The sequence below is a fragment of the Monodelphis domestica genome, chromosome 3, assembly GCF_027887165.1.
Source record: "Monodelphis domestica isolate mMonDom1 chromosome 3, mMonDom1.pri, whole genome shotgun sequence".
In the NCBI taxonomy this organism is placed as follows: domain Eukaryota; kingdom Metazoa; phylum Chordata; class Mammalia; order Didelphimorphia; family Didelphidae; genus Monodelphis; species Monodelphis domestica.
In genome coordinates this window covers 166,113,972-166,130,599 of record NC_077229.1, presented here as the reverse complement: position 1 = coordinate 166,130,599, position 16,628 = coordinate 166,113,972, and the positions used below count along the sequence as shown (strand labels likewise).

At 39.1% G+C, this 16,628-nt stretch overlaps 1 protein-coding gene across 1 annotated transcript in view; it reads left to right on the top strand.

Annotated features, from left to right (window-relative positions):
* Positions 1–4,642: 4,642 nt before the first annotated feature.
* CTHRC1 (collagen triple helix repeat containing 1) overlaps positions 4,643–16,628 on the top strand; it is a 33,881-nt gene continuing 21,895 nt past the window's right edge. Inside the window, exon 1 of the mRNA XM_001380347.5 lies at positions 4,643–4,984. Coding sequence (XP_001380384.2) covers positions 4,823–4,984 — 162 coding nt within the window. The 5' untranslated portion in view covers positions 4,643–4,822. The remainder of the gene's footprint in view (positions 4,985–16,628) is intronic.

Sequence of the window (16,628 nt, the reverse complement as noted above, 5' to 3'; positions counted from 1 at the left end):
TGTGATAAAATTTAAAGATGAGTAGGGAGGTGAAAGAGAGCAGATAGATGTTATATTATTATAATTGGATCCCTGACCTAGGGATAATTTCTAAAATTAATGTATGTTGTGTGGGAAAATCACTTATGATTCTATAATTTCTCTGTACAGTTACCCTGAATTGATTGATCTTGTCTTAGTCTTTCAGATGACCTAGGTCTAAGAGATGATACAGCTCTGATTTATATTACTATGGAGCTACTCAATTCAGCACTCATGTTCTTTATTTCAGGTTTTTGTGACTAAAGTGTGATATGTAAATTATTGCCAAAATACATAAGAATAATTGAGTGATCAGCCTTGTAGGGATATAAAAGGCTTGTTTGAAGGTATGGAGATTTGTTTCTGGACTGCTGGTAAGTGAATTTCTCTGAGCTGTAATGGGTGAGACTTATCTTTTAAGGAAAAAGAAGGCTTCTGGGATCTAATGGTGACAAAGTACACAAAGGACAGAGAATGTCCTGGGATGGTTACAGAGGCATATTCTGGGCTCACCTGGGAATAGACCTTTTCTGACCATCTAGGCTGTTAGTCCTTGAGTGATACAATGATGTCATGAGCCAGTGATAGCTTTGGCCTGTACATGAAGCCCTCACTATGTGTCCCTTGGGACATGAGGAAATATTTTCCCTATCAGCTTTTTTCTTTGTAGCAAATTCCCATAATCAGCACATAAGGCAAATTGTAAAATTAAAGTTTCCATTTCCTCAAACAACCTATCAGGTTAATAATTGAAAACTCTTAAATTGTTAGGGAACATACTTTGAGAAGTAGGTGAAGTTTATTAATAGATGGCTTGTATTTGTAGCCTTAATTTACCACAGTTGAAGTTTGGATCTTGAGCTTGGAAATATAGCTCAAAGCTTTCTCGAATTTCCCCCAGAATTTGGGGTAAAGAAATACATATGAAAAATATCATTACTCAAGTGTTTATAGTTGTTTATAGCTAATGCGTACTTTGCAAAAAGATATTCTTTAACAGAAACATCACATACCAACTTTGCAGACAACTCAGGAATCCATTTTCCTAAAGGGATCTATTCCTGTCAGAAGATGATTTCTGAAGATGAAGTCTATTGGCTTCTCTGTTTCTATCTGGTGTTCTAGTTTTTGCCACAGTCCTGTGTTCTAGTCTTTGCCACAGTCCTGGTTTCTACACTTCTATATTAAGGGCTGACTCTCCCCCTTGTGACCCATCTGCCAATTGTGGGAAGCATTTGCTGGACATCCTTCAGATCTCCAAGCAGGTCCCCAACTACCTAGGACCCAGGCATTCATAAAGGACACCCCCCTAAAGACTCTGTGTCCATAGCCTTTCCCTCCCTGTTCAAGTTTTGGCTACTCTCCTGTGGGATATGTGGGCCTTGCATTTGTAACCTTGTCACTTTTCTAGTTGCTTCTAGGGTAAAAGCACTCATGAGAGTCACCCAGATGCCACTGTAACCTCGGCAACCATTCCAGCCTGAAGCCCTGCCTACAGTCAAAACCTCTCTCCTAACAATAGGTAGGGACAGCTCTACAACCATTCTCAGCTCTGAAGAAGTTACAGAATACTGAGACCATCTCCCCCTTTCCCCTAAATATCTGGAGAGGGGGGAGATGACATGGGCATTGTGCCCCCAGAAACTTGGGCAGACTATTGATAGGGAAATTTTTCTGCTCCCTTGCATCCTCGTGACTTCTAGAGTAAGATTCTTTGCTTTTATGCTGATCATCCAGGGCTAGTTCCATGCATTCTTAATCACATAGTAGCCTAGTAGCCTTTGTCAAAGATCACATTAATACTGTACAGCTATGGTCCTTCACCACCAATATCAAACTCTGACTCCCACTGAATCCCCTTATGAGGATATGGTCACATGAGGAAGATTCCTCATGTACAGTAGACGAAGTGGAGAATGAAGGAGGTCAGAACAACCTCCCTCTGGGGGCCAGGAGTAAACTCTTGCCCAGACATTCTGTGTATTGTGAACCCCTCAGCTAGCTGCAACTGCCAAATCATGACATCCTATTGTTCAACATTTCATTCTAGCTCCCTATACTATAAAAGGTGTTCCCCTAGTCAAGCCAGGGTGCCTCCTTCTTTGGGGCAGCCCCACCTAGCGCGCTAGTAAATAAACTGTGATCCTTTGCTTACTTGCATTGTCTCTGTGTCTCCATTCTTGGGGGATTTTCTCCCTATAGTGCTTTTCACTCGATTTCTTGCATGTAAAATTTCATATAATAATAGCTAGTATTTATATAGTACCTTCAGATTGCAAAGTGTTTCACAAATATTATCTCACTTGATCCTCATAACAACCCTAGAGAGTAAGAGCTATTATTATCATCTCAATTTTACAGAGTAGGAAACTGATGGAAACAATGAATAAGGGACTTGCCTAGTCAATCATCAAGGCCAAATTTGAACTCATGTCTTTTGTATTCCAAGACAAGTACACTATCTACTATACCATAGAGCTGCCATAGTATATAGCTAGAATTAAATTCAATTTACATTACCTTTGAGGATGGAGAGTGTTTATTGTTCATCCTGGTCCAGGCAAAACTTATTTCATGGTTACCTCATAGTATAGTGTGCTTGAAAAGACACTGGCCTGGAAGGTCAGCAGACCTAGGCTTTGCCCAGACTAGCAGCATGCACTTGGACAAGTCAACTTCATGGGCCTTTATTGTACAATGATTTAGACATAAGGTTCATTTTTTCCAGTGTTGGTGTTCAATGATTCTGGATGAGGTCTACTCAGATCCAGGAATAATGTCTACAAGTGACTGACATTACTGCCTAAGGATTGATGGGCAAATAAGTAACTCCATTCAGAGAGAGAAGCTAAGAATAATAACAGCAAGCATTTATGTGGAACTTTAGGGCTTACAAACCACTTTGCCTATACTTTTTCATTCAATCCTTGTAGTCGAGGATTACCTCCTCTTTTCTTTATTTGTATTTGCTTAAGATAAAGTTGTGGACTTGCTTGTCTTTGCTTCAGACAAAGATGAGGATTGACCTTCACCCATCCTGGGACCAAGGATGGAACAGTAAACATGAAGGATGCAGGATAACATTTATGAAAGGCAAATTGCGATTAGGTGGGTGCCTATCCCCTTGCCTGCCCCTCTTCCCCTTGTTTGTATTTGTAGTAAACGAAGGATGTGGGTTAACCTTTGAACACCTGCCTATCCCTGGACCAAGGTTAGGGTTTCTGGAATGAAGAATCATAAATTCCTGTGGGTTTTGTCTAAGTAGTCTTTGCCTATAAAAGTTCTGTGTGAAGCAAATAAAATTGGCACTATTTCTCTCTTTTCATATAGTGTCCATCTCTTCTTTTGTTACTCTTCATTTTTCGTTACCCCAAACAGGATGTCACATGACTGGCCGACCCTGTGGATGAGTCTTGTAAGCCTTAGAGTCTTACAAATCCTCACAAGAACCCTGGGAGCTAGGTGCTAGTACTATCTCAGTTTTACAGACGAGGCAACTGAGGCTGAGAAGCGTTCAATGATTTGTCCAGGGTCACACAGTTAATTCCAGAATGTTATCTGCTTAGATAGTATACTGCTTATGTAGCCCTGCTCCAGGTTTTTTTTTTTTATCATTATCAACATCATCACAATTAGCATTAATATTTTGCTTAAGGATTTACAAAGTATTTTACTTATATTGTCTGATTTGGATTTTTAATTCAGATTCATTCTTTATTTATTTTCCTCTTTTTTTTTTTTAACGAGGCAATTGAAGTTAAAGGATTAGCCCAGGGTCACACAGCTAAAGAAAGTCTGAGGACACATTTGAGCCCAGGGCTGTGGGTCTCCCAGGCCTGGCTCTCTATCCACTGAGCCATCTAGCTGCCCTGTTCTCATTCCTTCTTAAATACTTGTGGGTCCTAAGATATCTCATGGCTCTGATGAACATTCTCCACATCAACCCCCCCCCCCCCAACTGTTTGTCTCTCTGTATCTCTTAGTCTTTGTCTCCCCTCCTCCTCTCTCTGATGGAGATCCTGGAGACCAAATGGGAGATTTAATAGAGGGTCCGTTACAATATTATCTGAGGTAAGTATTCCTTACGTCTTCAGCTACTTCTCCTGCCTGAGGACATCATCTGTGCAAACTTTTTATCCCCGAATTCCAGCCCCTTTACCAGCCCCTGGTGGCTGGCTTGCTGGGGTACAGGAGGAAGAGCACTGGATTTGGAACCAGAAAACGTGGGTTTAAATTTGCTACTTAATACATGTGTTAAGTTTGAGCAAGTTATTGAACTTCTTAAGGAAGGCCTCAATGCTTTATCTGTAAAGTGAGAGTGAGAAGAGCAGCCCTCTAAAGTCCTTTCCAGGACGAAGTCTGCGTTCCTTGACTTCCTTTGCTGCGCTGTCTGACCCTCTGCATAAGTTTCACCTATCCCCTCCACAGTCTTCCCTGGCCCTCCCCTCTTCCCGAGAGGGTCTGTCTGCTTTCTAGCAGCAGAAAGGGGCTACCGGGTGGGAGCCAAAGGGGCGGGGTCTCCAGAAGTCTAGGCCCGCCCCGCGTCCAGGCTGTGAGGGTTGGGGGGAGCCAGGGAAGGAAGGGGGGAACAGCGAGGGGGTGGGCGGGCGGCGGGCTCAGAGCCTCTCACAGGATGGAAATTCCTGGTGTCCACTGGGAGGGCGCGTGTGTGAAAGGCGCATTGATGCAGCCGGAGTATTAGCGGCTGCTGAGCGCGCAGGGGCTAGACACTGACCAATTCAGCAGACTGCCACCCCTTCTTCCTAGCCCGCCAGAGTTCAGCCGCTCACTCGGCGTGACCATGCGCTCCTCCGACCGGGCTGCTGCCTCTGCTTCTTCCCGGCTGCACCTCTGTCTCCTGCAGCTCCTGTTGCTGCTGCTTTGGCCCGCGCCTTTGGGCTGCATGGATAACCCCAAAGGAAAGCAGAAGTCGCAGCTCCGTCCCAGGGAGGTGGTGGACCTGGTGAGCCCGTCTCGTCCCATCCAGTCTGCCCCATCCCTTCCCGTGGGAGGACTGCGGGCTCAGGGAGTTGGGAAGTAGAGGCGAGTTGGAATCGCAGGGGGCTAGGGAGTAGATGGAGACTGGCCCCAGCTGCGGTGGGTTGACCGGGGCTCTATTTTGGCAGAGCTGGAGAGGGAGCTCGGGCCTCTGAAACTGGAAAGATGATCAAAAGCTACAGATGGTACAGTTGAGTGTGTCTGCCCGTTTGCCCCGTTGCCTTATCTCTGTGTATGTCTGCTTGCCCGCTTGCCCATCTATATGTATGTCTGCCTGCCTACTCCACTGGGGAAGTGGGGGGAAGGGTCGTCTAATGTCTGTTTGTCTACGTGGAAGGATGATGTGCTATGAGCCTTGGGATTCTGATGAGGGAAATTGAGAAATCTTGGCGTAGTAATGGCATTGCTACAATGACGAGGGAGGAGTGCCCCTTAATGATCTTCCGCTACTCATTCGGATCAGCACCTTTAGGGTTCAAAAAACCAGGGGTTAGTTAGTTCTACACCTGGACGATGCAATGGAGTGGAACTTTCCTGGAACTCCCTATTGGTTACTATTGAAATATCTGGAAACTTTGTTAGTTACTAGAAGAGACTCAAGAGGCTTTGGATTCTAAGGACTTGGTTCAGATCTCAGCTCTGCTGTTTAATACCTATGCACCTTTGGATAAATCACTTAAAACTGGGTTTCACTTTCCTAATTTGTAAAATGAAAAGTCCAGACTAGGTGATCTCTGAGGATATAAATCCTGTGGTTCTATAAAATTATGTATTAAGGAATCCTTTGATCTTGAACATATTTTCTTGCCCCTGGTGTTTGTGTCAGTAAAAAAATTGTGTGGTAAGGCAATTTTCTTGTCTCCTCCTGGTTTCCATTAAAACCTCGTTTATTTATAGGAGAAAAGTGGTTTAAGGAAGTAGGTGTTTTTTTTCTCTCTTCAAGGCTTCTCTTTAAGAATGGAGTAATTTTTTGGTGAAATTACTTTGTATATGTTTTGTACTTATCTGTATATCCATTTATATTCTCACGGGGAGAACACAAGCAACTTGAGTGCAGAAATAGTTTTCTTTCTTATCTTTGTATTCCCAATACCTAGCACAATTATTCCACTCACCTCAATTTTTCCCAGTCTGGTAGTAATAAAAAACTGTTCAGAAATTTAGGAAATTAACACTAAGGTGGCTGGAAAGGCTGCACATTTGACAAACTGTGGTTCAACTCAGCAAAGTTTGCCTATTAATATTTAGAAAACTTTCTCCATCCTCCCTTACCCAGAACCCTTCCTGGCCATTGCTGTGGTCACCAAAAAGCAGTAAATTGCTGCTCTGACTTTCCACATAGATGATCCATAGGGACTCATCTATCCTAGTCTTCAAATTACAAAGGAAGTTAGACAAAGTGGGTTTTGTGAATTGTTATTCTTTTCTCCTGGCAGACAAGTTCATTTCAGACAACTAAGGACACGTTGCATAGTTTGTCCTTAGTTAGACCACTCAGAGGAGTTAAGGATTTCACTTCAAGAGACTCTTCCTGCCCTTCCCATTCTCCTCTCTAATTATTTTATCCTCAGACTTCCAAGCCTATCTTCTCTCCCCATCAAGAGCCTACTTCCCACACTGAGGAAAGAATAGGTCAAGAAAAGGAAAAAAGTATTGGTGAGGCAAAAAAATAAGTTGCAGAAAAACTGAGCAGAGCACATACTCTGGAAATACTATTTACCCATGAAGACTTTGAGTACCTGGATTAGTTGAGTGCAAATATTTGTTACCAGGTTGGTCATGGAGGGTAAATTTTTTGGCAATAGTGACTCACCAAGACCACCAGTCCCAGGGAATGTGTAGTGCTTGTGGGTGCAGGGAAAGTCCAACCCAATTAAAAATCACAAATCCTTCAAGTACTGAAGACACAATGGATATTTCCATTAGAAGCTTAGAGAGATGCAAAACAGCCAGTCTAGACAGTGAGCAATCTTGGTTGTCTTAAGCTTCCTGCTTCTTCCCAAACTTACTGTATAGCATAGTATAGTGGCTATAGTACTGGACTTGAAGTCAGAAAGACCTGAGTTCCAATCCTGCACCAGGCACTACCTGTTTGCCCCATGGCATGTCACATCACCTCTCTCAGCCTCAGTTTCTCCATCTGTGTAGTGGGGAAAAATAATATTACTTGACTTGAGGATTACATGAGATAACAAATGTAAAGCACTTTGCAAGCCCTAAAATGCTTTATAAATGTTAACTTATTATTCTGCCTTAAATACTACTTTCAAACTATGAGACTAGGCAAGTCACTTAAACTCTATTAGCCTTTGTTTTCTTGTCTTGAAAAATAGGTAGAGTAATAATATTTACCTCACAAGGCTGTTGAGAGGACCTAAAATATATATATATATATATGTATGTATATATATATATATATACATAAAAGAATTTTGCACATCTTAAAGCACTGTATAAATAGCATATATAAGTATATTTTATATTAAGTATATGTTATATTTATTATATATGTATACCATGTATAGCATGGTATTATGATAAAGAGCTATCCTTCAATTCCAAAGGACTTATGACAAAGAATGCTATCCACCTTTAGAGAATGAACTGTGAGTCAGAATGCAGATCAAAGTATATGATTTTTTACTTTAGTTTGTTAGGGTTTTTATTTGGGGGTTTTGTTTTTACATGATTATTCTCTTGCAAAAATGAACTATATGGAAATATGCTTTGCATGATGATAAATATATAACCCAGATCAAATTGTTTGCCATCTCTAGGAAGGGGGAGGGAAGGAAAGGAGATAAAATGATCTGGATCATATAATGTCAGAAAATTTGTGTAGAAAATTGCTATTACATGTAATTGGTAAAATAAAATATCTTTACAAGAAAATCTTAAAAATAAAAACTATCCTTGCCACCAGGAAGACCTCTACTTCTGACACCTACAGGCTGTGTGACCCTGATTAAGTCACTTAATCTCTCAACTTTCTAAACCAAACTAAGTTTCAAATTCAGATAGAAACAAGAGCCTCTTAACTTTATATGAGGATCCCTATAGCTACATAATAACTTAGAAAACCTCAAAATAACATTATTTATGTTTTTGTACTTTTATTTATTTTTATTATCTCCCAATTATAGTTTAATTTGGTTTGGGCTAAAGCCCCCAAAAAAGTGATAGCAAACTTTTTAGAAACCAGGTGCCCAAACTGCAACCCTCACACCACATATAAGCCTCACCATCCCTTGTCCCCAGACATGAGAGGAAGGAAGTGCTCCAATTGGGCTATTGGACAGAGAGGTGGGTGATGTGAGAAATATCCTCAGGCACTTGTGGAGAAGGAGAAGAAAACAGAAAGTTGTGTAACACATGGTTTTTGATACCTCTAGCTTTCTAAGATTAAAAGTTGCAGAAAAGGTACCCATTTGGATTGGTAGAGTCTTTTTCACCCTATACCCATGGTAGTAAACCTATGGCACACATGCAGAGGAGGCACTCAGAACCCTCTCTGTGGGTACATGCACTGTCATCCCAGCACAGAGTTTGCCAGAGTTCCTTACTAGAAAGCTAGAGGGCCACAGGATCACACTGCTCCCCTCCTCCTATCCACACATGCCTGAGGACATTTCCCATATCACCTGTCCCTCTAAAAAGTTCACCATCACTGCCCTATACCAAAGAAATTGCAGGTCAAAATATGTCAACATCAGAAATTTACTAATTTGTCTGGTGCTCAAATACTACTTACATGATATAGATTTAAAATGTTTTGGCTCCTCCAATGTTTTTCCTTTAAAGCAGAAGTGATAGCAATGCAGTGGTATTGAGTGACTATTTGACTTTGAGTTAAGAGAGACCTAGATTCAAATCCTACCTTTGATTCTTATTAGCTATGTGTTATCATGGGCTAGTCATTTAAAATCTAGAGCTCAGCTTCCTCTTTTGTGACATGTGTATCAAAATGCTTATAATACTTCCCTCATTGGACTGTGATGAGGCCCAAATGAGATGTATGATGGTAAGATATTAAGCTTTGTATAAAGGCTAGCTATGATTATTGAAGCCTGTAGTGATTGAAATTCTCCAGAGGTAGTATTTCTTAATTTTAAAAGTATTTATCAATTGACTGGTCAAGACATCCTAACCTGGCCAGTTGACTATCTCCATAATCAGGCAGAAAAAAGACCTTTCTTCTGGTGTGGATTTATATCACTTTCAAGCTTACCAATCATTCTCTCCTCTTGATATCCAAGATATTTCTGATAGGTAAATACCCTCAGAGGAGGTGAACTTAGAGTCCTTAACTCTTCTCTCATTACTTTATCACAAGAGGAAAATGTCTTTGCTTAACCCAGAAAATGCCATTACATTCAGCTACATGGGAGTCCTACATGGTTGCTAGAGCTTACTGATTTCTCTTAATAAGGGTTCATCATGTCTGCCCTGCCCTGCCCTGCCTTGCCCTTAATTCTTTTATCCTTAAAAAAGACAAAGGATACCATCCTATTTTGAAAACCTGGGGGGAGAAACTGGGAATAGCCTCAGTTTAGAATCAGATTGTTTCATCTTGACCCTGAAGGAAGACTAAGAGAAAAAGTGATTTCACAATCCAATATTAATTTTCCTCAAGCTTCTGGTGTTCACTTCTTTCCCTAACCTGGGTAGATAGTTTCCGAGATTCCTTACAATTTAACATTTGGTTATTCTTTAAATCTCTCCTATGTATGACCCTTCTGCTGTAGTAACCCAGGTTGAAGCCACCAAGCTTGGAAAAGTTATTCTGGACACTCTAGCATTTATTCTCACTTAAAAAAAAATAAACATAAAACTAAATTAAATTCCATTCAGTTAATAAGCACTTATTTTCTTTCTTTTCCTACCTTATCCCCTCCCAATTAAAACAAAAAGGAAAAACTGAATCATTGCTATAATCCTTTTATAGTCCAGCAAATCAAATTCTTATTTAGCTAGATCTGATATAGTATGTCTCATTCTGAATCTTGAATCTGTCACCTTTATGTGAGAGGGTGGATAGAATGCTTTATCTTCAGTCCTCTGGAACAGTTAGTCATTGTTTTAATAAGAGGTCACATGCTTTCAAAGTTGTTTTTCTTTAAAATGTGGAATTCAGGATGGAAGAAAGCATGAAAAAAAGCCAGTGAAGTTTTGACTGAGCAGGGTCTGAGTGTAATACCTCTGGAAGTCAAAGAAAATCTTGATAATAAAGGGGCTCAGAGGGCTAGATAAAAGTTAACATCTATAGTTGGTGGTATCATTATGGGGCTAACTGACTCAAGAACAATTACTATCCTACCCCTTATCCCAAATGAACTTATTGACCTGTTAAAGGTAAAAAAAAAACTAGAAGCCCAATGATGATGGCAAATCTGAATTATAAAGTAGGTTGGAATACACTGAAAGAAGTGTTCAGTATAGCCAGTGTAGCTTTTAGAGTAGATATTCTCAAATTCAAAAATGAGAAAAATCATAGAATCAACACTTACTTTTTTTAAGCCCTAAGCCCCCACCCTCTGTCTTAGAATCAAAACTAAGTGTTGGTTCCAAGGCAGAAGAGAGGTAAGGGATAGGCAATGGGAGGGTTAAGTGACTTGCTCAGGGTCACACAACTAGGAAGTGTCTGAGGCCAGAATTGAACCCATGATGTCCTATCTCTGGACCTGGCTCTAGATCCACTCAATTACCTAGCTGCCCCTAACACTGTTACTTTCGAACAGTTAAATGAAACAACAGTTCATCCTATATTAATATACAGTGATTAACTTCTGCTTTACAGACCACACATATGTGGAGAGTTAAAATTAATTTGTATCTCTTTTGGACCCCAAAACAATCTTTTGATTTTTTAAAATTAATTTATTTAGTCACTTTAGAACATTATTCCTTGGTTATAAGAATCACATTATTTCCCTCCCTTCCCTCCTTCCACCCTTCCCGCAGCCGACACACAATTTCATTGGGTATTACTTGTGTCCTTGATCAGAACCTATTTCCATGTTGTTTGTGTTTGCATTAGGATGTTCATTTAGAGTTTACATCCCCAGCCATGTCCCCTCTACCCTCAAGCAGTTGTTTTTCTTCTGTGTTTCTACTCCCACAGTTTTTCCTCTGAATGTGGATAATGTTTTTTTCTCATAGATCCCTCCAAGTTGTTCAGGATCACTGCATTGCCACTAATGGAGAAGTCCATTACATTCGATTATACAATATTCTCCTGGTTCTGCTCGTTTTGCTCTGCATCACTTCCTGGAGGTTGTTCCAGCTCCCATGGAATTCCTCCACTTTATTATTCCTTTTAGTACAATAGTATTCCATCACCAACATATACCACAATTGTCCAGCCATTCCCCAATTGAAGGGTATCCCCTCATTTTCCAATTTTTTGCCACCACAAAGAAGAGCAGCTATGAATATTCTTGTACATGTTTTTTTTTTCCTTATTACCTCTTTGGGGTACAAACCCAGCAGTGCTATGGCTGGATCAAAGGGCAGACAGTCTTTTAGCACCCTTTGGACATAATTCCAAATTGCCCTCCAGAATGGTTGGATCAATTTGCAACTCTGCCAGCAATGCATTGTCTCAACTTTGCCACATCCCATCCAGCATTCATTATTTTCCGTTGCTATCATGGTAGCCAATCTGCTAGGTGTGAGGTGATACCTCAGAGTTGTTTTGATTTGCATCTCTCTGATTATAAGAGATTTAGAGCACTTTTTCATGTGCTTATTAATAGTTTTGATTTCTTTAACTGAAAATTGCCTATTCATGTCCCTTGCCCATTTATCAATTGGAAAATGGCTTGATTTTTTGTACAATTGGTTTAGTTCTTTATAAATTTGAGTAATTAGACTTTTGTCCAGAGGTTTTTGTCATGAATATTGTTTGCCAATTTGTTGCTTCCTTTCTAATTTTGGTTGCATTTGGTTTTGATTCTACAAACCCTTTTTAATTTGATATAATCAAAATTATTGATTTCACATTTTGTGATTTTTTTCTAGCTCTTGCTTGATTTTAAAGTCTTTCCTTTCCCAAAGATCTGACATGTATACTATTCTGTGTTCACCTAATTTGCTTATAGTTGCCTTCTTTATATTCAAGTTATTCACCCATTATGAGTTTATCTTGGTGTAGGTTGTGAGATGTTGATCCAAACCTAATCTCTCCCATACTGTCTTCCAATTTTCCCAGCAGTTTTTTATCTAACAGTGTGTTTTGGTCCCAAAAGCTTGGATCTTTGGACTTGTCATAGACTATCTTGCTGAGGTCACTTACCACAAGTCTATTCCACTGGTCCTCCTTTCTGTTTCTTAGCCAGTACTATATTTTTTTGCTAACAACTGCTTTATAGTATAGTTTGAGATCTGGGACTGCAAGGTCACCTTCCTTTGCTTTTTTTTTTCATTGTTTCCCTGGATATCCTTGATCTTTTGTTCTTCCAAATGAACTTTGTTATGGCTTTTTTCTAATTCAGTGAAAAAGTTATTTGGTAGTTCAATGGGATTGGAACTAAATAAGTAAATAATTTTGGGTAGGATGGTCATTTTTATTATGTTTCCTCATCCTACCCATGAGCAGTTAATGTTTTTCCAATTGTTTAGATTTAGTTTTAATTGTGTGGAAAGTGTTTTGTAGTTTTGTTCATATAGTTCCTGTGTTTTTCTTAGCAAATAGATTCCTAAGTATTTTATATTGTCTAGGGTGATTTTAAATGGAATTTCGCTATCTAATTCTTGCTGCTGCCATGTGTTGGAGATATATAGAAATGCTGATGACTTATGTGGGTTTATTTTGTATCCTGCTATTTTGCTAAAGTTGTTGATTATTTCGACTAGCTTTTTGGTGGATTTTCTGGAGTTCTTTAAATAATCACGTGAACTTTAAAATTACTCCACCCTACTTATATGAACTTTAGGGGAAGATAAAGTTGTAATCTCCTGATTGAACAATGAAGGTACCTTATAGTGAAGCTAGAACTTTAAGCTAAGTCTATTTTTAGGTCTTAATACAAAAAGGTGTTAAGTAACTATAAAGGTTAAATTAATCAGAAAACATTCAAGTATCTTAATACAAAGAGATGTTAAGTAACTATAGAGATTAAATTAATCACAAAAAGGTCAAGTAACTAACAAAAGTGAATTTTACAAAGAAGTGTTAAGTAACTCAAAAGATATAATCAAAGAAGATGAGAACTACAAGTATGGGCAGTCCTGGAGAAAGCCTTTGATGTGATTGGTAGATGTGAAAATTTAGAGGAGGAGACACAAGGGTGAAAGGTCTATATATTTGGGATTTTTTGTCTCTCAGAACACTCTCTTTCCCTTATTGGTGGTGGAGAGTTAGCTGAGAACAGCGTGCTGAGCCTTCCGGCATCTTAGCGTAGCTACAAGCTATTTGTCCAGTTTGGTGGTGAGTTTCTGACTGAGTTTTCTCCTTTACTTTTCCAACTTTATCCCCTTGGAAGCCTCTAATCTTCTTCAGAGTCCTAGAGGCGGGAATTTTAAACTCCCCCTGGCACAGGCCAGGCAGGAGAAATCCTATATCCTCTTCCCTCCTTCTCCTTAAATCCTTCCCTCTATATTAATTAAATTACCATAACTTTCCAGACTGACTTGGGTATTTTATTTTGAATTTTCCCCGGCGACGAATTAACTCTATATTTTAAGTCACAACCCTAAAATTATCTTTACAACCATCATATCATCTGCAAAGAGTGATAGTTTGGTCTCCTCATTGCCTATTTTAATACCTTCAATTTCTTTTTCTTCTATAATTGCTATAGCTAGTGATTCTAGTACAATGTTAAATAATAGAGGTGATAATGGGCATCCTTGTTTCACTCCTGATCTTATTGGGAAGGCTTCTAGTTTATCCCCATTGCAGATGATGTTTGCTGATGGTTTTAGATATATACTGTTTATTATTTTTAGGAAAGGCCCTTCTATTCCTATGCTTTCTAGTATTTTCAATAGGAATGAGAGTTGTATTTTGTCAAAGGCTTTTTCTGCATCAATTGAGATAATCATGTGATTTTTGTCGGTTTGCTTGTTAATATGGTCAATTATGTGGATGGTTTTCCTAATATTGAACCATCCTTGCATTCCTGGTAGGAATCCTACCTGGTCATCGTGAATAACCCTTGTGATGACTTGCTGGAGTCTTTTTGCTAGTATCCTATTTAAGATTTTTGCATCTATATTCATTAAGGAGATTGGTCTATAGTTTTCTTTCTCTGTTTTTTACATGCCTGTCTTTGGGATCAGTACCATATTTGTGTCATAAAATGAATTTGGTAGAACTCCTTCTTGGCTTATTCTGACAAATAGTTTGTATAATATTGGGATTAGTTGTTCTTTGAATGTTTGATAGAATTCATTTGTGAATCCATCTGGACCTGGAGATTTTTTCTTAGGGAGTTCTTTGATGGCTTGTTCAATTTCTTTTTCTGATATGGGGTTGTTTAGGTAGTCTTATTTCTTCCTCTGTTAGTCTAGGCAATTTATATTTTTGCAAATATTCATCCATATCACCTAGATTGCCATATTTCTTGCCATATAATTGGGCATAATAATTTTTAATGATTGCCTTAATTTCCTCTTCATTAGAGGTGAGGTCTCCTTTTCATCTTGGATACTATCAATTTGGTTTTCTTCTTTCCTTTTTTTAATTAGACTTACCAGTACTTTGTCTATTTTATTTGTTTTTTTCAATGTACTAGCTTCTAGTCTTATTTATTAAATCAATAGCTCTTTGACTTTCAATTTTGTTAATTTCTCCTTTGATTTTTAGGATCTCTAATTTAGTCTTCATCTGAGGATTTTTAATTTGTTCACTTTCTAGTTTTTTAATTTGCATGCCCAATTCATTGACCTCTGCCCTCCTTAATTTGTTACTATATGACTTCAAAGATATGAATTTCCCCCTGAGTATTGCTTTGGCTGCATCCCATAGATTTTGAAAGGATGTTTCATCATTGTTATTTTCTTCAATGAACGTATTGATTATTTCTATGATTTGTTCTTTAACTAATCGATTTTGGAGAATTGTATTGTTTTATTTCCAATTAATTTTTGATTTGCCTCTCTATGTACCCTGTCTAATTATTATTTTCATTGCATTGTGACCTGAGAAGGTTGCATTTATTATTTTGGCTCTTTTGCACTTGTTTGCAATGTTTTTATGCCCCAATGTACCATGTGCTACTGAAAAGAACGTGTATTCCTTTTTGTCCCTATTTTGTTTTCTTCACATATCGACTATCTCATTTTCTAATATTTCATTCACTTCTCTTACCACTTTCTTATTTATTTGTTGGTTTGATTTATCTAGTTCTGATAGAGGAAGGTTCAGGTCTCCACTAGTATAGTTTTTCTATATATTTTATCCTTGAGCTCCACTAGTTTCTCCTTTAGAAATTTGGATGCTATGCAATTTGGTGCATACATGTTGAGTACAGATATTGCCTCATTGTCTATACCAGTGGTTCTCAACCTTTCTAATGCCGTGACCCTGCAATACAGTTCCTCATGTTGCGGTGACCCCAAACCAAAAAATTATTTTGGTGGCTACTTCAGAACTGTAATTTTGCTACAGTTATGATTCGGAATGTAAATACCTGATATGCATTATGTATTCTCATTGCTACAAATCAAACATAATTTAAACATAGTGATTAATCACAAAACAATATTTAATTATATGTTGAGAAATATTAATCCAGCAGGAGGCAGCCTGAGCGCTGGGGCGGGAGGTAAGACCTGTCTGGGGAGGGGGTCTGCAGACGCTGCCTTCTTCTTGTCATCTCCCTCCAGCTTGAGCTGAGGCTTCACTTTGCTGGGGTTTCTCAGCTCTGTTATCTGCTCCAGGAGTTATCCACTTCAGGACTCGTTCTTAACCCCTCCAGAGCCAGGGTCTGGGTGCTCTCTCTGGGTCTCAGAGTCCAGTCTCCAGGCAACAGGGTAAATCCATTGCCCCTCATAGGGGGAGGGCTGCTGATAGGTAACTAATATTAGTGCAATGTGCGGGCAGCAGGGTCCCCATTGTTTCTGAGATCTTGCTGTAAAGTAGTTCAATTTCTCAGCGGCAAAAGTCATCAGAAATCGTTTGACACTCCCTGGGGTCACGACCCACAGGTTGAGAACCGCTGGTCTATACTGCCTTTTATCAGGATGTAATTACCTTCTCTATCTCTTTTAACTAGATGTATTTTTGCTTTGGTTTTGTCACATATCATGATTGTGACTCCTGCCTTCTTTTTATCAGTTGATGCCCAATAGATTTGGCTCCATCCTCTTACTTTTACCCTATGTGTGCCTACCTTCCTCATGTGTGTTTCTTGTAGACAGCATATGGTAGAGTTTTGGATTCTAATCCACTCTACTATTTGCTTGCATTTTATTGGTGCATTCATTCCATTCACATTCAGAGTTATGATTACTAGCTGTGCATTTCCCAGCATTTTTATTTCTACTCCTAGTTCTTCCTTTTCTTCTTTCACTATTTCCTTCTACACCAATGTTTTGTTTTTAATCAGTCCCCCTAATTCCCACCCTTATTTTACTTCCCTTTCTACCATCTCCCATCTTATTCC